Raw genomic sequence first — 22,969 nt, 5'->3', positions numbered from 1 at the left:
AATGAAAAATCTATACAGAGGAGGGTAAAATATTAAATCCTATAGAAACCGATCACAGAAATCACATGCAGCCTGATCTTATGCAGAGTTAAGGCCTATTTCAGTGGGTGCAGGAGTGAAAATCCTATCTCTGCACAAGACTGGCCTATTATACACATAACCATTTTGTTGTTGCCCAAAGGGAATTAAATTATTAAATAATCACAATGATGAAATTTAAGCTTGCATTACTTTATTTAATTGCTTTGCTCATATAATCTGAACCATAGTAAAGTGAAGCCAAGTACTGTTGTTGTGACTTTTCTAAATACAACATTCACACCACTGATGAACAGTTTTTTTTATTGCACTAGATTTGTTTTACAAAAGTATAAGTTGTGCCGGCTCTTTCTCCATCAACCAAGAGGCAGTATTTCAAAGTGCAGATGATAAAAAATACTTTATAGACTGTATCTTTAAAAATAACTTTAAACAAAAAGTTAAAAACGTTCTAAAACTATGTTTAAGAAAAATATCATCTAAAATAAGGGAAGATAAATCATTTTCACATACTTATGTCAGATTACAGAAACAGAGCATAATATCTTGTCATTACTCAACGTAGTTACTTGAAAGACAGTTAAATTCGGAATGATGGTGGTTTAGGCATGTTGGGTGACTTTTTGATTTGGTCATTTTGGTCCACAGATGGGGGCTGCACTCTCATTGCAAAGCAAAATTCAAATCATCTCCCAGAGAATGGATTCACAATTTTCATTGAAAGGTAGTTCTATAAAAATGAGAAAGAAGGAAGTCAAAAGGTATGCTGGACATTTCAACATGCAGAATAATTTTAAAGGACAAGCGTTTTACTAAAAGTTAGATCAAGATACATAAGATCTACAGGAAAAATATGGTCAATTTCATAGTTATGATGCTCCGTGAATCACTCACAATCAAGAAACAGCAATTCATGAACTGAAACAGCTTTCTATATGTACTGAAAATGCTTCTGCTTTAGGACAGATGACAACAGCCAATGTAATCTACATATAAAAATGTTTCCTGGGAGCAGCAAGAAATGTAGCAGAATGCATGTAGGTTTCTGCTGCACTTGCAGTTTCTTGAATTGTGGGATGAAACTCCATAATACAAATTTAATAAATAAAACAAAATAAGAACCAATGCACTGAAATGTTAAAATTGAATTTCTGAAGCTTTGATATTAATTCACTCCAAATGCAAATGATACAAATGTTTTTTGAATCTGTCATCTGAGAGCTAATGTCACGTAGCAGTTAAAATACTGAGCAATGACTCAAGGCATCCTTGGTTTGAATGTTGCCTCTGTCATGAACTCCATCAATGATCTTAAGACCAAGTTATCTCCTGGCCTCAGTTATGGCCTCCCTTGATTCAGCACTTACCCTACAGAGATGCAGTAAGGATTGCAATAAGATAATGTACATGGAGCATTTTGAATGATAGATAACACTATATAAATGTTAATATATAAGTAAACAAATAGGGTTTAATCCTTTTTAAACCAATGAATCAATTAATAAAATAAGTGCTTGATTCAGCTTTACTCCTATATGTGCCTTTGCACAGGCAGCCCTCTCATAAGTACCATCTCTGCATGTGAGAAGGCTATCAGTACAGTTCCCTTTAAGCTGTGTGACTGCATAGCTGTGCAGTTGAAATCAGAGCCCCTCATGGCTTCTGTCAGGGTACTCCAGAACTTGGCGATGACAATGATGTCATCACTGAGTGCTTCAGAGCTGCCCCCACGCAGTCACCATACAGCTTTGGGTGTTTCCTATAAAAATTTTACAGGGAACATTGGCTGTCAAGATCAGAGGGTGAAGAGAAGCACATATAATAGGACATGAGGGTGTGGTAGAGGATGGGTGGATTGTCCCCTAAGAATCATAGTTATCTTCACAGACGTGGTACTCTTAACAATGACAATAGTTTCTGCCAACTAAATTAATAGATAAATCATTTATCTGATTTAATTCTGTGAAATTCACATGAATTTTTACAGTCATGCTATCAGTACCAACTACTTTTAAACAGAAAACATGTCTGAATCAGATCCTGTTTCTTATTTTAAACAAGGGACTAATTCAAGTCTTCATTCATCAATAATCAATAAAGGGTGTCATCTTTATTTTAAAATAATATCTTATATTTGCTTCTTAAAAATTATGAAATATCTTTCTGTTGCTGCCCATTACCTTAATATCTGAACATCTGAATATCTAGAGAAACGATTTAAAACAGAGTGTTTAAAAGCTGCCAGGAGTTTTGTCTGTTGGTGCAAAGGCATTCTGAATACAAGCCTAGTAGATTTCAAATCAGCAATATGTTGTGCCACAAACAAGGAACAATATTATACATTTAAAACTGCATACCGGCAATGAATATAGAAGAATTGCAACAAACAAGAGTACAATCAGCAGGATGATGATCCCTATGAAGACCCACTTAAATCTGCGCCACACAATAAATTTCATTGTCTTGCATGGATTTGTGAACCAAAGGAAGGAAGTTTCTGGTCGACTATATTTTAAAGGGAAAAAAAAAATTAGTCATTAGCAAATCAACATTTTTTTTTACTATGGGCCAAGTTATCCATGTCCCTTTTGCAAGATGATGTTGTAAGTGATTGCATATACAACATCTCACAATGACAATCTAGATCGGGGTGTCAAACTCATTTCATACAGCGGGCCGAACAGCATTCACGAAGCCTGCTGAGGGCTGGAAGTGATGTCATTCGGTAGGAAGTGATGTCATTAAACAGATCATAACCAAAAATAAGCACTTTTTCTCAGTTAGGAACTCACTGGCTGCAAATGACAGAAGAGAAAATATGCAAATCTTGATCATCTCTTAAGTTGATGGGAGAATCCAATTTTCATGTGGGCTGTCCTTTCAGCAATAACACCTCAGCCCAGCTCAGCAGCTGAGAGTTAGAGGGCTGGATAGAAAGCATCAGTGGGCCGCATCGATCCCCTGGGCCTTATGTTTGACACCCCTGATCTAGATTCTAGAGGAAGTAAACTAGGTGCTAAGAGGAGGGGAGGAAGGAAGGAATTGGATCATCTAAGAATCTGAATGCCAAATTTTATGAACTTTTATTGCATTACATCATTTTATTACTGCCTGTATTTCAAATGGTACCTTGTTAGCAGATCGGTTGGTCTGCTAACCACCTATCAGTTTGAAGGGTTTTAGATGAAAACAGATGGCACCTGTATAAAAGTTAAAATCTGTAGGAACATGGAAATCTGGTGTTTAATGTGTCAGATTTATAAAATTGATGAAATCATAGGCCATATAGAACTTTGACTGTAAGCTCTACAGGTACTGTAGGGAATGTATCACTGCAGTGTTCTGAATACTATCCAGCATATTGCCGATGCAAAATAATGTTTAATAATAGTTGATTTGTATAAATGGACGAAGTTTAACTCAATTTCCAGATTACTGTTCCTTGAAAATACATTCATTTTTCTCCCTCCCTCCCTTTTTCAAAGAGCTCTTTTTGGAGATTGAACTGCTCATGGTTAACTAAGAACCATTAGCAACTAAGTACCACTGAGTTGCAATCACATGGATATTGGGCCATTGAAATTGGATTGCAGTTGTGTTTTCAAATGTCTCAGGTGTGGCATTCCCAAGATTAATAAACGATAACTTCAATTTGTTGGGATGGAGTGGGGTGCCACACCAAGATATTAAAATTGATTAGGAAAGAAGACAATGATCTTACTTCGGTGGGTCTAACTTGGGATTCATATTAGGTTCATCTCTTCCTTTTCCAGCTGGCCGTTCTTCAATGTCCTTTTCACCAAGGACCTCAAGAGTCATCTCAACTTTACCCTTCAAATAAATCAAATTACCATAAGCAGTACGTTTAAAAAAACTTTTTGATGAATATTGAAAGTACTTAGAGAACTGATCCTCAGAAATACAAATGTTATAATCATGTACTTTTGAGCACCAGTTCTCTTGATGCTCAGTCCAGTTTTACTTTTTCCCTGCTTTAGTAAATGAAGATATATTTGTAGAAAGGTACATATTTTACTACTTGCTCCAAATCTCTTTCTCACACACACACACACCCACAAACACCCACACACATCAGTCACTTTGTCACACTGTAATGTCACCAGGGCAAAAAAAACAAAAACAAAAACAGATCTCATTGTGGAACAATGCAGTCAAAGCATGGGTTTAGAGTGAATTTGGTTCTTTAATTAAGTTTTATGAACCAAGTCTGGAAACTTGTATATGCAAGAACCTTACCTGCCACAATGCACTAATTAAAATGTCTTAGCAAGCCATATAACATGGGAGTCCCATGCATGGAAGTGTAGTTAAATATGGATGCACTAGAATTACTGGGATTCACTGGGAGACTTGTCAAGGATCTCAGTGGGCACTACCTATAAACAATGAGCCTCATTGTGCACATATGTGGGCAGATAACGAATTATGCTATTAACATATCTGGAGCATTTGGTGGGCCACTGTGAGATACAGGAATGTGGACTAGATGGGCCTATGGCCTGATCCAGTGGGGCTGTTCTTATGTTCTTAGGGCACAGTGGCATAGCTGGAGGGGGGCAGAGCACTCAGCCTGGCAGGGAGGTGGGCGAGTGGCCCCTCCCTTCAGAGCCATTCCTGGCGGGGGGGGGGCAAAACGGAGCCACATGGCTCTGTTTTGCCCCCTTCACCAGGATTGGCTCAGAAGGGAGGGTCTGCTCGCCCACCTCCCTGCCAGGCTGAGTGCTCTGCCCCCCTCCAGCTATGCCACTGTCAGGGCACAATCCTAACCAGGTCTACACAGAAGTAAGTCCTATTTTGTTCAGTGGGGCTTACTCTCAGGAAAGTATGGTTAGGATTGCAGCCTCAGATAAATATAACTTCAGGAGATGCTCAAGGAACATTCAGGAGAAAAAGGAGTAGGATGGCGAGAGGGAGATGAGAAAAGGGGTGGAGGCCAAAAGAAATTCCTTCAACAAACGAAAAGTGTATAGGTATGAAAGGTCTCATACAGCCAAAAGACGAGAGCCATCTTTTTCTACATAGCATGGCCACCATCCCCTCATGGATTTCTGTTCAAAGAGTGAAGCAATCTTAGAAGTCCTGACAGAATTAGTTGGCTTGTATTCTGGAATCATGTCTAACTTGCACTTCTCTGGAGACTTGGCTGGCATGACTGTGTTGTGTAAATCAAGTTCAACAAAACCTAAAGAAAAAGGAAAGAGGGGAAAAAAATTACATTGTCTACTCTGTCCATCTCACAATGGCATCTTGGCCCAAATGTTTCCCATTGGCAGAAATCCTCTTATGTTTAAAGGCATACCCAGATAGTCATCCAAGGAAAACTTATCGTTGTCCCATATCTGTATAAGCAGCTTGGGTGGAACTCTGAATTCAGTATTGTCAAGACTCCAGAAATGTTCCTAAGAGGAGCAACGAAATCAGTAATAAATCATAAAACATTTTATGGGGGGACCACTTGCGTTGCCTGCTGCATCCCCTCCCCAACCTCCCTCGCACATGTTGCTCTACATGTGGAATTTTCCTATCATCAGCTTGACTTCCCCACTGGCAGTCCTATGACTAGAAAGTTGTGCATGCAGGACAGCTGCGTGCACTGTACAACACATGTAAGGGGACCGACCCCTTTACATCTGAATGTCATATGCATACTGGAAGGCAAATGTGCCTGTCACAACTCTGTTACATTTGAAGTAGACATAGGTTATTTATTACTAATATTTACATATTAAGTTGCAAAAGTTCCATAAAGTCCTATGTGACAGCCTAGGAGTTGCTGTGGCCAGTGTAGAGGCCTGCACTGGCCTCAGCACACTGGCAGAAGATCCAGTGCTAAGCAGCATGGCGGGGTGGGGGAGCACAGGGAAAGGTTATAATGGGATGGGCAGATTGGGTCCTGAAAGGGGGTCAGGATCCTTGGGCAACAGCATGCACCAGATCCTATCCCCGTCCCCAGGCCTGATCTGTTGAAACAGTGCAATGCAGACTTGCACCAGCTACAGAGTTTGCACAGGCCCAAGTTGCCACATTGCCCATGCTTACCCTGCAGCAAGGAGACAAATGTCCCCTTACCATGAGGAGTCCTGCAGCATGGGCAATCTGCACATAATATGCATGCTGAGCCCACTGCGTCAGCTGGGGGGAGGAGGATAGGATTGGGCAGTGAGAACAGCAGCATTATTTACTGGATAAACACAGTGTAGAAATTCATAAGCTTTTGAGTATCTCATAACTCTGTCAGCATTGTGGAAAGCTGACAAACTATCAGGTGTCTATAGAATAAGGAAAGTAATAAAATATAAGCTTATTTTAACATGCAGACAAAAAATCTATTAGCTGGCATGGTGGGATAGATTCTTGCAGATTCTTGTAATGACCTCAAAGAGGATTTTCTGTTTGAAAGTATAATGCTGTGAATGTTGCCTACGATATTCTATATCAGGGGTGCCCAAACCCTGGCCCTGGGGCCACTTGTGGCCCTCGAGGACTCCCCAATGTGGCCCTCAGGGAGCACCCAGTCTCTAATGAGCCTCTGGCCCTCCAGAGACTTGCTGGAGCCTGCACTGGCCTGACACAACTGCTCTCAGCGTGAGGGCAACTGTTTGACCTCTTGCGTGAGCTGTGGGATGATGGCTGCCTCCAATGCTTGCTGTTTCACGTCTGTGATGCAGTAGCGGCAGCAAAGGAAAAGCCAGCCTTGCTTTGTGCAAGATCTTTGATAGGCCTTGAGCTATTGCCAGACCTTCATTCATTCATATAAGTTTATCTTTAATATATTCATTTATGTAAACTTATGTAAATTTATTCAAATTTTAAATGTAAATTAATTATTTTCTTCCCGGGCCCCCAACACAGTGTCAGATGTGGCCCTCCTGCCAAAAACTTTGGACACCCCTGTTCTTTATCCCTTGGCCATCACTGATTTGCCTAAAAACCAAATTAGACATTACAAGTTTGCACATGCACAACCATCACCTGCTTGATGAAAACCAGCAGGAGGCAACAACATTTAGCTTTAAAAAGTAGCAAGGGGGAGGAGCCACTTAATCCTTTCTCATCTTACCATTTTCCACTCAAAATTAGTTCCAAACCAAGCTCAATATCTACCTTAGAAGCTCCTTGTCCCTTTATTCTGTGGGCAAAAAAGCAGCTGGACAGGGGGCATAAAATCTGAGCAGAGAAATTGCAGGAGGGAAAAGAGCTGAAAGGCACCTTCTCCCTCCCTCCCACCCCACATGGTTCTTCCAAGGCAGACTGCAGCCTTCACAGCTACGTTTTGTGAAAAAAGACTTTTGTCATGGGGAAAAACGACATATAACTTAGTTTCACATATTGTTTGGCTGTGATTGATCAATGTGAATACTTTTACCATTAACAGAGAAAAATCACCTTTTTGGAAACCGTACAGAGCTGTTCGGCTGGAAAATATTCAAAAGGAAAAATAAATCTCCAGTTGAAGTTCCCGTCCCCATCCAGGGACCTGTAGTGCACATCTGTTTTCTGCTTATTTTCTTCAAAGCCAGGCATCCATCTGAAACCCAGAAACAAGCACATTTGGCGGTGCACAGCTAATAGGGCTGATGACTCCTTATAAAGCAATGACACTTTACAAGCATTAGAACTGAAACACAGGCTTTGGCACGACTTGAGTTCATCTTACAGCTAATTTAAAATGGGATGTCATGCGGTTTGTCTCACTGCCAGTTAAATATAGTGCCAGAAACAGCTCTGATATCTTCAGGAAACTGCCCAAAGCCTAGATCACAAAAAATTAAAAAGAAATAATGTGCTAATAGGATGTCTGAATGAAGCCAGCCTGTGGTATTTTGTGGCCTGAAAAAGAAAATCCAATTGACACTTCTTCCAATGGGACACGGGACGATTCACCATACCATATTCCTCCGCAACTCCTATTTATGTCAATGGGACTTGCATTGAAAAACTTTTCTGATGAATTCATGTATGAGCCAGTTCTGTACATCTCCCTCTCTCCTCTCCTTTGTGAGGCCCGAAACCTCATGGGATAGCCACCTCTACCTTTCAATACACAAATCATCTGGCTAATGAAGCACATCCATTTGATTGATCATAAATACTCGTAAAAAGGTATTTCTGACTTCATTTCTTGGAGAAGTCTTTTAAGGCATTTGGTCATCAGTAAAGACTACAGTACAGATGCCCCAGAGATCCCAGATACCTTATCACACTTAACCCACACCTTGCATTGCAATTCATTGCAATGTACTATGAAACAACATAATCTCAAAGTGGCTTGTGAACAAACACTATTATGCAATTCATTCCTGTACTCTTGACAAACGTTTAAAGATAATTATCTAGTGAGTATGCTCATCATTAGCAACATCTGGGACAGGCCAACTTTACCCCTTCACGTAGATGTCACTCATTTCTTCCCCCGTGATGCTTTTTTCATCCAGTATGACATCCTTTGTATTCCAAACAACCACTCGCAATTCATACCTGTAATATGGATTATGGAGAGAATGAAGGAGCTAAATTTCTGCTCTCAGCTTTGCATTCAGAAGAATATGAACAAGGCATATACAGAGACTGAAAAAAAATGTGCAATATACAATACAGTGTCAGCAAATGCATTTCACCCCATTCTGTTCCTGCTGGGGATGGGGCAGCTTTAGTTACTCATTTCCTTGTATTATTATTTTGCTTTTCATTCTGTTATAAAAATTAAAAAAAAATCCACAGAAACACTAGATTGTAACAATTTGATGAGGATACCATCTGGATTCTCTGTAAAATATGAGTGAACAAAAGATAGCAATTCCAGAGAAATGGAAGTATGTAAGGACCCTATATGGGGGCAGTGGTGGTCTGTGCCTGTGGGCCCTGTCTGTGCCCGCTACAGCTCTGCTCACCCTCTGGAAACATTCCACAGGCCAGTGAAGCCCAGTGAAGGGTGCTCTGGAGGCCTCAGAAGGCCTTCTGAGGCCTCCAGAGCACCCTTAAACAGCACTTCCAGTTTTCATTGGAAAACCAGAAATATTGTTTAACTGTGATCCAGAGATCTGAGAAGGCTTTCAGAGAGCTTGGGAATGTAGTTTGAGGCTCTGTACAGCTGGATAAATCCCTTCTGGGGCAGCGTGTTGCAGGGAGGTGAGGTATGTTGCGGTCCTGAGCTCCAGGGCGGCACAAAGTTCCGATCAGCAATTGCATGGGGGTTCCAGAAAAAGCACACCATCCACATTCATTCTGGTCTACTTACTTCTTAGCCTTGCGAGGAGTGATGTTGAAAGGAGGACCAGGTGGGCCCATGCTCTTGGGGAAAACATCAACCCACATCTGAAGCTTTCCCTATATCAGTAAAACAATCATGTAAAACTTAAGGGAAAAAAACCCTATTATTTTATTAACATTATAAACATTCATTTTGATGCAAGGGCCTGGATTTAAACACCAAACTTGTTCTGCATGTCCAAGAGGGTTTGGTTTTCTAAAATAATACAAATTTGGCCCAATGGTAGCGTCTCTTAAACTGCATAGCTGCAAGGAGGAAGGCAGATCAGGGCAGGGAAGGGAGTGTTATCGGTGGCAGCACTGCACACCAATATCCTAACCCCTTCCCGGCCTCAATCCACTGACCTGTGACCCCGAGGAGTTGTGCCAGCCAATGGGCTAACAGGGGCTTACCCAGGGCAAGGAAACAAATGTTCCCTGACCCTGAGGAGGCCTCTAGAGAACATAAGAACATAAGAACAGCCCCACTGGATCAGGCCATAGGCCCATCTAGTCCAGCTTCCTGTATCTCACAGCGGCCCACCAAATGCCCCAGGGAGCACACCAGATAACAAGAGACCTCATCCTGGTGCTCTCCCCTACATCTGGCATTCTGACTTAACCCATTCCTAAAATCAGGAGGTTGCGCATACACATCATGGCTTGTACCCCATAATGGATTTTTCCTCCAGAAACTTGTCCAATCCCCTTTTAAAGGCGTCTAGGCTAGACGCCAGCACCACATCCTGTGGCAAGGAGTTCCACAGACCGACCACACGCTGAGTAAAGAAATATTTTCTTTTGTCTGTCCTAACCCGCCCAACACTCAATTTTAGTGGGTGTCCCCTGGTTCTGGTATTATGTGAGAGTGTAAAGAGCATCTCCCTATCCACTCTGTCCATTCCCTGCATAATTTTGTATGTCTCAATCATGTCCCCCCTCAGGCGTCTCTTTTCTAGGCTGAAGAGGCCCAAACGCCGTAGCCTTTCCTCATAAGGAAGGTGCCCCAGCCCCGTAATCATCTTAGTCGCTCTCTTTTGCACCTTTTCCATTTCCACTATGTCTTTTTTGAGATGCGGCGACCAGAACTGGACACAATACTCCAGGTGTGGCCTTACCATCGATTTGTACAACGGCATTATAATACTAGCCGTTTTGTTCTCAATACCCTTCCTAATGATCCCAAGCATAGAATTGGCCTTCTTCACTGCCGCCGCACATTGGGTCGACACTTTCATCAACCTGTCCACCACCACCCCAAGATCTCTCTCCTGATCTGTCACAGACAGCTCAGAACCCATCAGCCTATATCTAAAGTTTTGATTTTTTGCCCCAATGTGCATGACTTTACACTTACTGACATTGAAGCGCATCTGCCATTTTGCTGCCCATTCTGCCAGTCTGGAGAGATCGTTCTGGAGCTCCTCACAATCACTTCTGGTCTTCACCACTCGGAAAAGTTTGGTGTCGTCTGCAAACTTAGCCACTTCACTGCTCAACCCTGTCTCCAGGTTATGAAGAGGTTGAAAAGCACCGGTCCCAGGACAGATCCTTGGGGCACACCACTTTTCACCTCTCTCCATTGTGAAAATTGCCCATTGACACCCGCTCTCTGTTTCCTGGCCTCCAACCAGTTCTCAATCCACGAGAGGACCTGTCCTCTAATTCCCTGACTGTGGAGTTTTTTCAGTAGCCTTTGGTGAGGGACCGTGTCAAACGCCTTCTGAAAGTCCAGATATATAATGTCCACGGGTTCTCCCGCATCCACATGCCTGTTGACCTTTTCAAAGAATTCTATAAGGTTGGTGAGGCAAGACTTACCCTTACAGAAGCCATGCTGACTCTCCCTCAGCAAGGCCTGTTCGTCTATGTGTTTTGAGATCCTATCTTTGATGAGGCATTCCACCATCTTACCCGGTATGGATGTTAGGCTGACCGGCCTATAGTTTCCCGGGTCCCCCCTCTTTCCCTTTTTAAAAATAGGCGTGACATTTGCTATCCTCCAATCTTCTGGCACCGTGGCCGTTTTGAGGGACAAGTTGCATACCTTAGTCAAGAGATCTGCAACTTCATTCTTCAATTCCTTAATAACCCTTGGGTGGATGCCATCAGGGCCCAGTGACTTATTGATCTTTAATTTATCAATGAGGTCTGAAACATCTTCTCTTTTAACCTCTATCTGACTTAACTCCTCGGTCAGGAGGGGCCGTTCGGGCAGCGGTATCTGCCCGAGGTCTTCTGCCGTGAAGACAGATGCAAAGAACTCATTTAATTTCTCTGCCATCTCTAAGTCTCCTTTTATCTCCCCTTTCCCTCCCTCACCATTCAGAGGGCCAACCGCTTTTCTGGCGGGTTTTCTGCTTCTAACATATTTGAAGAAGCTTTTATTATTCCCCTTAATGTTGCCGGCCATGCGTTCCTCATAGTCTCTCTTGGCCTCCCATATCACCTTCTTACATTTCTTTTGCCACAGTTTATGTTCCTTTTTATTCTCCTCATTAGGGCAAGACTTCCATTTACGGAAGGAAGCTTCCTTGCCCTTCACAGCCTCTCTAACTTGGCTGGTTAGCCATGCGGGCACCCTCCTGGATTTAGTGGAACCCTTCTTTCTTTGCGGTATACACCTCTGCTGGGCCTCTATTACTGTTGTTTTAAGCAGCCTCCATGCACTCTGGAGAGATTGGACTCTTTTTACCCTCCCTTTCAACCTCCTTCTAACCAGCCTCCTCATTTGAGGGAAGTCCGCCCGTTGGAAGTCAAGGGTTTTTGTTAAGAGATTTGCCTGGTATTCTTCCCCCAACGTGCACATCAAAACGGATCGCAGCATGATCACTGTTCCCCAATGTCTCAGTAACATTTACATCTCTAACCAGGTCCTGCGTACTGCACAATATTAAATCCAGAGTCACCTGTCCTCTGGTGGGCTCCGTGACTAGCTGATCTAAGCCACAGTCATTTAGCACGTCAAGAAATCCGGTTTCCTTATCGTGACCAGAACACAAATTGACCCAGTCAATATGAGGATAATTGAAGTCCCCCATGATTACAACCCTGTCCCTCCTTGTCACCTCCCTGATCTGTTCCCTCATTTCAAGGTCCCAATCCGATTTCTGGTCTGGAGGACGATAGCACGCCCCCAGTATTGCATCGCTGCACAAGCCTGGTAATTTAACCCACAGAGATTCTACGGTGGAGTCGGACCCACCTTCAATCTCTACTTTGCTGGATTCTATCCCTTCCTTAACATAAAGGGCCACCCACCTCCAACAGGCCCCTGCCTGTCCCTCCTGTAGAGTTTATAGCCCGGGATTGCGGTATCCCACTGATTCTCCGCATTCCACCAGGTTTCCGTTATGCCCACTATATCAATATTTTCCCTTGTCACCAGACATTCCAGTTCTCCCACCTTTGCTCGTAGACTTCGGGCATTCGCATAAAAGTATTTATACATGGAATGCCCCAGGATGGGCTGCTTATTTGCTCCTTTGTCCCCGCATCCTCTCATTGTGCCAAACCGTCTATCACATCCCATCACCCTACCTTTCCCAATTTCTTCTCCTACCCTGCCTTTGTCTTGTTGTTCTCTAACCTCCCCATCCTCATCCCATAGGGATGAGGAGTCCTGAACCGGATGCCCCTCGGCTCCTGTCGGCCTTCCCCCAGGGATCAGTTTAAAAGCTTCTCTGCCACCTTTTTAATGTTATGCGCCAGCAGTCTGGTTCCATTCTGGTTCAAGTGGAGCCCATCCCTCTTGTACAGGCCCCGCTTGTCCCAAAAAGTTCCCCAGTGCCTAACGAATCTAAACCCCTCCTCCCTACACCACCGTCTCATCCATGCATTGAGACCCCTGATCTCCGCCTGCCTAGCTGGCCCTGCGCGTGGAACAGGTAGCACTTCAGAGAACGCTACCTTTGAGGTCCTGGCTTTCAGCTTCCTGCCTAAAAGCCTAAATTTGGCCTCCAGGACCTCCCAGCTACACTTGCCCACGTCGTTGGTGCCGACATGCACCACAGCCGAATCTCCCCTGCAGGATCCAGCGGGAGCCACATTGGCACAGCTGTGCATTGCTGTGCATGAGTTAAGTAGGATTTGGCTGTTAGGTTGCAATCATATACACACTTTACTGAGAGTAAGCCCCATGAAACACAATGTAATTTACTTCTGAGTATTCATGCATAGGATTGCATTTCAGAAGCACATTAGATGTGAGAATAAAAAAACCCCAAACAGGCGCACAATTTGGCCAAATTGTGACCACAGAGGACAAGGTATGATCTTATGGTGTTACAGACTCTACACAGCAGAGAATGATGAAGGGTAAGGAATTAGACTTACGTTTTCTCCAACATTCCTCACCACGTTCTAGAAATGTGTATCCCAAAAATAGAAGGCAAAAAAGTGTATAATACCTGTGAGATGTTTGGCTGGAAGGTGCTGTACAGTGTTCTGGTCTCAACGTGCTCAGGCACTAAGCCCTGAGTTCTGAGAATATGAAGGGCAAGTCTTTCTTCACCAGTCCCCAGGTGCTCATGCAATTTTTTGTTGGCCTCTAAAGTAAAGCAAGAGAATGTAAGTAGAAATTCAAAGCAAGAACTGAAATGAGTAAATGTCCATATTTGTACATTTGTGTCAAACTCAATTTAACTCAATTTCAATCTCTGACTCAGATTTAGGAGGCTGTGAGTTTATGGGGTTTCCACTTTTAGATATGGAAAAGCCAAGTTCTACTCATACATTGGTCGCTTTCACTCTCCTATGGACTAGGAAAACTCAGATTGTGCATGGCAATCTGGTTGGCTATAACATAATCTCTGTTTACAGTTTTAAATGTCATGGAAAATTCTTTATTTCTAAATGCTCAAGTTAAACCCAATGGCCACATTAGGACAATCCTCCAAACCAGAATTGGGAGCAAGCAGAAGCAAGCCTCTGGCCTATCCCCTTCCCCATGGATATAAGGAGAGAAGATTAGAAGCTTCTGCTTAGTGGCAAATACTAGTTTGCCATTGATTCCAAATAAAGCAAACTGGGGTTTGTTGCTCATTTTTGATTCTCTGGTTTGAAGGGTTACCTGAATGTGACCAGTGAGCAACGCGACAAAATAATCACTGAAATTTAATAAGCCACCAGGAGTGAACTCACCAAATTCTTCCAAAGTGTAGTCTCTTTTTCCATAATTAATCCTCCTTCCATTTTCAGAGAGGATGGGAGGTGGGTAGCCTTTAACCCTGGCTATATTTTGCAATAGTTGGGTTGGTTTCAGCTGGTCTCTCCAGGTATTGACACCTGAACTTTTGGGCAAAACAGCATATTTCAGAATATATATATATATGTAGGCTTTCTTGAACACATGTACATATATATCATTTATTAACTGCTAGTATATTATCAGATTCCTACGTATGGCTTGGGAAGGGAAAGATAAATTATTTTTCCTTACCCTTCTGGAAACCTCCTGTTTGCCAATGGGTCTCCTTGGATTTGTGCCAGCTCTTTTGCTGGCACAAGACCAAGGCATTCAAAGCGGTATTCAGCTGCTACCAGAGAGCACAGCATCTGGTCAAGTCACCCACAACCAGTGCTACCTTCTCCTGCTTCTATCATGTCCCAGCCTGTCCCTCATTATGCTGTTACATCCTTTGCCACTCTGTTTTGCCCACCCTGCTGACATACTGATGTCAGTGGGCCTTCTTTGCCTTGTCACTATGCACAAGGTCACTCTGGACTGCTGGACTGATGTTTATCATGGCTGTAAAGCATCTACTGCTGTCGGAACACTAGTTCCAGTAGTGGTAGACCCCAGTAGGGTTGATCTGCCCATTACTTGTATTTAGTATTTATATACTAAAGTGTTTTATAAATATTCTATAATAATAATAATAATAATAATAATAATAATAATAATAATAATAATAATAATAATAATAATAATAATAGTACAGGTATTTATATACCGCCTTTCTTGGTCCTCAGATTTCTCCTTAGACTTTATTCAAGGCGGTTTACACAGGCAGGCAATTTAAATCCCAGTAGGGATTTTTACAATTTGAAAGAAGGTTTCTATCTTTCAAGAAACCACAACATTCAGGTGTTTCTTTCTTGATCTGGTCGCACATTCTGGCCTCCATCCTCCCACGCTCAGAGCAGATGGAATAACTCGGCTCAGCTTGTCAGCTGCTTGAGGGTCACATGGTGCCGGTGGCCTCGAACTGGCAACCTTCGGATATTATCTTCAGGCAAATGGAGGCTCAACCCTCTAGATAAATAAATAAGCTGAGGCAGTGCCTCCCAAACTCCTACAAGGGAGTTGGGAGCATTGTAAGTGTGAGTGGGGCACTGTAAGTGAGTGGCTATGGCAGCAACGCGATCCCCAGGATCGCACTGCTGCTAGGGATGGGAGGGGCTTTTTCACTTACCAGCCTCCAGCACCATAGTCTGGGAAGCCTCTGCAGGATTTCCTGCACCTCCCAACATGTAAAAAAAAGGGGGGAAAAGGCACTTCCGATTTTTATTGTAAAATTGGAAGTGCCTGTTCCCCCCCCCTTTTTTTATGTTTGGAGGCACAGGGAGCCATGCAGAGCGCTCCCCTTACCCCCCAGGACCCCTAGGATTCTGGCGTTGGAGGCTGGTAAGTGAAAACCCCTATCGCATCCCCAGCAGCAGCGTGATCCTGGGGATCATGCTGCTGCTTCACCCCTCCCTGCCCCTTAAACAGGCAGGAACAAGGGTTGGTGAGTTGTGACCCACCAGTTTGGGAACCACCGAGCTATGGGTTTTTAGTAATATTTTCAATGGGATAAATTTAACTGTGCATTTAACTCATCCATGATTGTTATAACTTACACACAATACTGCTGTGGTATTCCACAATGCGCTCCAAAACGGGAGAGGAATCTGTTTTCCAGATCAATTATGGTCTCACCAACTTTTTCATCTCGAGTCAGCATATCATAGTCATAGACAGAAACTTTCAGATCCTTCTCTTGGGGCAGGAAACAACTCAATTCATACATTCTAAATACAGAAATATCCAATACATTTCAGTAACAAAAAAAAATTGACTGTACCATAAAGATGAACAACTTGCACAACAAATATGATCAGCACTGTTCACAATCCTGTAAGTAGCTGCAATAGATATTTACTATTCTAATATTACTCATGTATCACATGAGTTGGTGGCACCCAAAACAGAAATCTATCATCAGTGCAAGGAATAAACACCACTTCCCCAAATTCATCATTTTAGAGTACAAATCCATGCATGTCTACTCAGATGAAAAATGGGACTCCCAGGAAAGTGTGTCCAGGATTGCCTGAATTGTATACGACTCCAGTTTATTAGTTCCAAATTGAGTAGGATCAGAAGTTATAAGCACTTTCTGCTATAATATAGTCAAGGATCTTCTCCTGACAGCAACCAACAGAAATGAAAGCAAATCATGCTGCACTGTTTCTGTTCCTCACTTCATACTTCTACCTTTTTCATTGTAAAAGCAAAGTCAGATAATAATTCTAAGGTTATGATGATATCATTATGATCATACTAAGCAGGAAACAGTAGGGAATTATTTAAGTAAAAGCCAAATAATTACCTGCCAAAAATTGGATTGAGAGTGTTGGGAATGTAATAATCTCTGTCTTCAATAACCTTTTTGCCTAATGATATTTTAATATAAGGATCGCACTGTTTGGAAACAAGAATATTGATCATTAAAGCATAAATGATGAATGCATTTTTTTGCATTTAGCTACTAAAAGGTTTGTCTGCACAGTGATGTATATGTGGAGCTCCAATCCATGCAAATGCTCCTCCATCAGATCAAAGAAGAAGCAGCAGCTCTGAGCACACAGCATTTTCTGCATGCAAACCTGTTCATTCCATTTACCTGACTGGGTGCTCAATCCTAATAGGCCCGAGCCAGCCATAAGGCACAGCTGTGACATCGCTGGGCCAACGCAATGGAGGACAGACGAACACCATCTAGAGCTCTGGGTGAGCACCGGGCAGCAGAGTGGTAAGTTGGGGTATGGGGGGAGGTGTTCTGGAGCAGGGAGAGTGCGGGAGGAAGGAAGGCGGGGGGAGGGAGGAGGGTGGCAGGGGGAGGGAGATGGCTGCAGACCCTGCCACCATATTCTAACCCCCTCCTAGCCCAGGAGACCTGACACAGGTCTCCTCAAATCTGCACCTGCTCATTGGGGCCACCTGAGTATTATAAGGAGTAAGGAAGCATAAGCTCCCGTACCCTGAGTAGACCTGGTGCTGCTTCCCAGCCCTGCTGGATGCAGCAGTTCCTATTTCAGTACCACCCCAGGCACTGGGAAGCACAGGATTGGGCTGCTTGGCAGCAATCCTATGCGTAATTATTTAGAGTGAGTCCTGCTGAACTCAGTGGGTCCTATTTCTGAATAGACATGCATAGGATTGCTCTGTTACAGCACAGGATAGCACAATCCTATGCATGTCTACTCAGAAGTAAATTATACAAGTATGTATAGGATTGCAGGCTGTGGCCCAATCCTATTGATGTGGTACAGGTGCGACAACCTCTCTGCTAGTCTGCATAAAGCCATTTAATGGAAGCTGATGGTGATAGTGACTTTTCAAGGAAAATTCAATCAGTCATGCTCTAAAATTTCAACCTAAATTCACAGGTCCACCTCTGGCATTCTGTGCATTTCAATCATAATATCATATTATTGATCATTTAATTACTATTTTATAAAACATTTCAGCATACATCACTCTTTTCATTTTCCCATTCCTTCCCACTACATTCCTGCTTTTATTTTTCATAGTAAGTGACCGGATAACCAGAATCCCAGTCCAACCACTAGAGTACAATTACTCTTTTCATAACTATCTTCTGAACTTGCTAGCTCACCAGTCCGTTGTTATCTTGAGGTTGGAGCTCCAAGGCTCTGGCAATATAAATCCGTATAATACACTCTTGAGGTCCACTATCAGGCAGTTCACGGAACTGCCGAGGAGGAGCTGGAACATTAGGGTCATCGGGTAATGGGTAGATCCTAAAGGAGGCCTGAGACATAATATAAACAGCAATACAGAAGTTGAAACCAAATTTTACCGTGTTAAGATGAACCTTTTTGACCTTAGGAATGGCATGCTATACTGAACAATTAAGTTTGATTTGAAGAAATTCACAATATGCTCCACAGATCTGGGGAAGACTTTTAACAAGCTCAAACATGTAAAAAAATTATCACCTTGAATAATGTGAATTTTAAATTTAATTCCATGAATTTATCCCATTCGCCTTACCTCTGGAATTCATTTGGACAAGAGTTCTTTATCCAGAAATCATTTCTTAGAATATATTGTTTTATATATACAACCCTTTAAAACATACTATGGTCCAGATTTACTGGTTCTTGGGATTTCTGCCCTGTCAGTAATGACACAATTTGCACTTTTAGAGCATTTTTGCTTATAGCCAATGACAGGATTAGCTAGTACAGGTTTCCCCTGCGACTCATTTTTTGACGTGCCACTCTTTCAACATATTTTCAATTATACTCGGAAGTTATTCATTCAATGCATGCTCCACTCTTTCAACCTCTCTCTGTTGGTCTAAAGGCTAAAATTGCCCTTCCCCATGTTGATTTACTCTGGTCCTATTCCCATTCCCAAAGGCATTGAAGAGAGTCCATTTGCAGATATCTATGTGTGACAGCAGGAATTTGCAAGATAAAAATGGTATTTGGAAGTTTCTAGCTAAAAAAGCATTAGAAACAACATTTGTAAATTTAAAAAAGACCAGGTTTTGCTTTTCAACTGTCTCCACTTTTCACCATGGCTCCAGTTCCTAACCTGTCAAATGAGTGGGGGACACCTGAACAGGGATTAGCTTGAAAGCATAATTGACGTTGACTTGTATCCAAAGATTCCACTCAGGAAGCAAAGGCTATTCCATTCACATGATTGTATGCTGCAGCTCTCCTTCACTAATCTGCAGCACCCCACAGACCCTGAAAAATTGTTTTAGAGGGTCCCTAGCCCCTTCTGAAGCCAGTCTTCAGAACTGGGGTGGTGGGAGGCACCTTCTGCTTGCAGACTGAACCTTTACATCCAAGTCCTTCTCTCCCAGATTCTGCAAATGGTAAACTCTGAGACTGTACAAATGCTTTTGTGGATTCTCTTCCATTAACTTAACATATATAGACCATTCTCTCACTAGGATACAAAGGCTCAGCTGACTCAACAATATAACTTGGGCAATGAGAGAACACAGTCCACTACTTTGCTTAATGTGATTAGCAGCACAATCATTTACATGCTTATTTCAAAGGAAGTCCCATTGAGTTAAATGGAACTTACTCCTATAGAAGTGTGCACAGGATTGCAGCCTTAAGGGTGTATTTTTACCTTAAGTTCTCCTACAACTGTAGGGTCATCATTTTCTTCAGCTTTGCCTCGATGCAGCTTGAAAGTATCACAGAAGTCTGTTAGACCCCTAAAGTCAGGTACATTCTCCAGTTCGCAGTTGTACACCTTCAAGCAAAATTTAAATGAAATTAGAAAAAAAATGCTAGGACAAACTACAGAGAGGCTTTGATAAATTCAGAACTTTGAAAACATTCCTAGCTTTAAATGGAAAGTCTTTTAAAAAACAATTAAGAGAGGGACATAGTTCAGTGGTAGAGCACCTGCTTTATAAGCAGAGGTTCTCAGATTCAATCCCCGGCATTTCCAGGTAGGGCACAGAAACATACAAGTGCCTGAAACCTTGGAGAGATGTTGTCAACAAGTGTTGTATACACTGTTCCAGGTGCAGGCCCAGCTGAAGCACCCCTTCTTCTACTGTCTTGATGTCATTGCCTTCTCGGTCATCCAGCTACTTAGCAAAGCAGGTGGGTAGGTAGGGAAAGGCAGACCACAGTGATTCCACCCCACACAGCCATGGTTCCTGTACTCTGGCCCTGTTTAAAATAAACAGGATGGAGCAGAGCATGCTTATGGAGTGGAGTCCCAGCATACCTCACTCTGTCCAGGTGATTATCTACAGGACTGGCATGGAGGAAGGATGGCCAAGCCACAGCTGCAGGTAAGGGGACCACAATCCACCTTTCCTACTCAGCTGCTTGCTAAGCAGTAGACGACTGAGGACACAGCAGTGGCATGACGCTGTCTGGGTTTTTCCCCCTCCTCTTCCTCCAGCAGTGCTGGAGGAAGAGGTATGTTGCCAGTGACTGGATCCTTTTCCCACTTGTTCTCAGCAAACAGGAAGATTGGAGAGCTGATTGAAGTGGCTTATTTGGTGGTGGACTGGAGGTAGGTGGTGGTGGGGGGAATATAAGAGATAGGGCACCCTGCAGTCGCAGGGCCTTTCAGTTGGCTTTGTGGGCAAGTCAGCCTGCCCTACCAATGGACAAAGTCAGAATAAGACAGCTTTCTATGTAACATTATTTTTTCTTGAAACTGTGCTTTTAGAGGAATTTTGACATTTGGTTAAAATGACAACATTCAGATGCTTAGGATAATATAGTCTAATATAGATATAGTTCCTTCATCATGTCATTTTCATAGGGACAGGTATTTATAGCCATCTTTTAAAACACGCAAGTTACAATGTCAGGGAAAATGGTTGTTATTTAAAGACAGGGTAGTTTCAGAGTTTTTCACATGGAGGGGGTCTATCTCAAATGTCCTTCTATTGAAAAATTGAGTAATAAGGGCTTCAGATGAGAACTTTACTAATTTAAGAAAATGGACAAGGATTAACTAGTGAATTGGGTCAAAAACTGAATTGAACTTCAGTTATTTTTTAAATTGTATGACATCTTACAAAATATTACAAACTAATGCTGGTAAGTGTCCATAATTCATATAATTCATTGTCACAAAAATACCTTTAGTGTATCATATCCTTTCTGAATGTATTGTCCACATTTTTCAGTATCTCCTATGGAGGCATAAAACTTGCTCCACCAATCCACAATTTCTTCTTCCTAAAGATCGACAATTTAAAAATATGTTTAAGGAAGAGCATTGGCAAACTCAAAATTATCTAGTTCTTTTAAAACTGCCCCCAATCAAATTAGGTAGAATGACTAGAAGTAGGGCCTCTGAGAGGAATTTTATCAGGGGGTACAAAGTTTCTTTTGGGAAGAAGGGGGAAGAGATGAAACAAAGCAGGGGGAAGGTGGTGACAGTCGGAAAAGTCTTTGGAGCCCAGGTCTACCAGGCTTCCCAATGTGGAGCCCAGGTCTACTTTCCCATGCAGTGTCAGCAGCTAGATGTTAAAAAATTACAACAACATTTGTTGCTACTTACAAAAGGTATGCGCGCTCGCACACACACACACACACACACACACACACACACACACACACACACACACACACACACTTTTAAAAGCTCTACCTCAGTTCTGAAATTTTGTTGAGGCCCCTGTGGATTGTGAGGCCCTAAGCTCTAGCTTCTTTAGTTTATGCCTAAATCAGGCACTGCTCCCAGCCCCCAATAATTTGATCAGATATAAACAAATAAAATCACATGGAATAGATTTAGTTACCTTTTCAGTGAGCTGCTCAGGAAGACATATCCAAAAGAAAAAGTAAAAAGAAAGCAGAAAGATAAAAATGTAGACAAATATGTCTAATTCCGTACTTTGAATTGAGATTATACAAGAGAAAATTTGTGGTTTTCCAATGGATATATTACATTTCAAAGATATACATTTTTATTTGTATCTGTAGATGTTCCCCAAGTATTTATTTGTGGAATATATTAATTTCATTCCCATCAAAACTATTAATCTAGGGATTTTATATTCTTGTTTAACTACAGTAAACATTAATTTAAAAATATTCAACAATTATCACAAGGACCCATCCCCATTTTTCTCCCACAGTAAGAGAATGAAGGCAGGTACAGTGCAAAAAGGAAACATAAATGTGCAAAAACTGAAAGTTTTTTTTTCTGCCACAGCACTGAAGAATCTTCAGAAACTAAATCTAGCTATATTTAGATAAACAAAGCATGCTACCTAGTGCAAATCCTTGAACAAAATCCTTGAACAAAACTATTATCTATAACTGGAAATACTGCTGCTGAAAGAACCCATAAGCTGTGATTGTGCCTGAAACACCAGTAATTAATTTATCATATAGTGGCATGAGGTTTTGGAGAAAATAGTCCAGAAAATAGACTATAACAGTGGTTTTCAAACTGTGGGTTGCGACACAATTTTTGGTGGATTGTGTAACTCTGCCGAGCAATACCAAGCTTCCAGGTTGCCAAGCTTTAACATTTTTTAATGTGACAACCCAGCTCCTGGAGTGTGTTTTCATCAGTGAGAACTTGATGTGACTTGGTCTGGAGCAGGCTGAAGATCGCTGAGCAGCATACTCGGCAGTCTTTGGCCCACTCCAGGCTGAGTTGCCTCATGTTCTTGTTAATGAAAACATGCTCCAGAAGCAGGTTTTTTGTGTTTGAAAAATGAGAAAGCTCATCAACCTGGAAGCTTGGTGGTGATGTAATGATGTCATCACATCATCATATTTCCGCCAAAACTTCCAGGTTGTTGAGCTCAGCATTGAAGATAGAAAAGGGCAGAAAAGTTTGAGAACCACTGATCTAGAATAAAATTTCTTTAATTATCCAATCTGGTGTTTCTTTGTTTTTTAATTTCATTAC

At 42.2% G+C, this 22,969-nt stretch overlaps 1 protein-coding gene across 2 annotated transcripts in view; it reads right to left on the bottom strand.

Annotated features, from left to right (window-relative positions):
- Positions 1–254: 254 nt before the first annotated feature.
- Positions 255–22,969, bottom strand: part of MYOF (myoferlin) — a 106,648-nt gene continuing 83,933 nt past the window's right edge. For both annotated transcript variants that reach the window (XM_066622085.1, XM_066622086.1), the window contains 16 exons: positions 21,846–21,857; positions 21,181–21,279; positions 19,697–19,822; positions 18,195–18,350; positions 16,905–16,996; positions 16,153–16,323; positions 14,452–14,600; positions 13,719–13,858; positions 9,299–9,387; positions 8,443–8,538; positions 7,447–7,588; positions 5,360–5,459; positions 5,049–5,242; positions 3,761–3,870; positions 2,397–2,544; positions 255–769 (listed from right to left, as the gene is read on the bottom strand). In XM_066622085.1, the coding sequence (XP_066478182.1) occupies positions 725–769; positions 2,397–2,544; positions 3,761–3,870; positions 5,049–5,242; positions 5,360–5,459; positions 7,447–7,588; positions 8,443–8,538; positions 9,299–9,387; positions 13,719–13,858; positions 14,452–14,600; positions 16,153–16,323; positions 16,905–16,996; positions 18,195–18,350; positions 19,697–19,822; positions 21,181–21,279; positions 21,846–21,857 (1,869 nt within the window). In that variant the 3' untranslated portion in view covers positions 255–724. The remainder of the gene's footprint in view (positions 770–2,396; positions 2,545–3,760; positions 3,871–5,048; positions 5,243–5,359; positions 5,460–7,446; positions 7,589–8,442; positions 8,539–9,298; positions 9,388–13,718; positions 13,859–14,451; positions 14,601–16,152; positions 16,324–16,904; positions 16,997–18,194; positions 18,351–19,696; positions 19,823–21,180; positions 21,280–21,845; positions 21,858–22,969) is intronic.

The sequence above is a fragment of the Tiliqua scincoides genome, chromosome 3 (genome assembly GCF_035046505.1).
Source record: "Tiliqua scincoides isolate rTilSci1 chromosome 3, rTilSci1.hap2, whole genome shotgun sequence".
Classification (NCBI taxonomy): domain Eukaryota; kingdom Metazoa; phylum Chordata; class Lepidosauria; order Squamata; family Scincidae; genus Tiliqua; species Tiliqua scincoides.
This window is presented reverse-complemented; position numbering and strand designations above follow the sequence as displayed.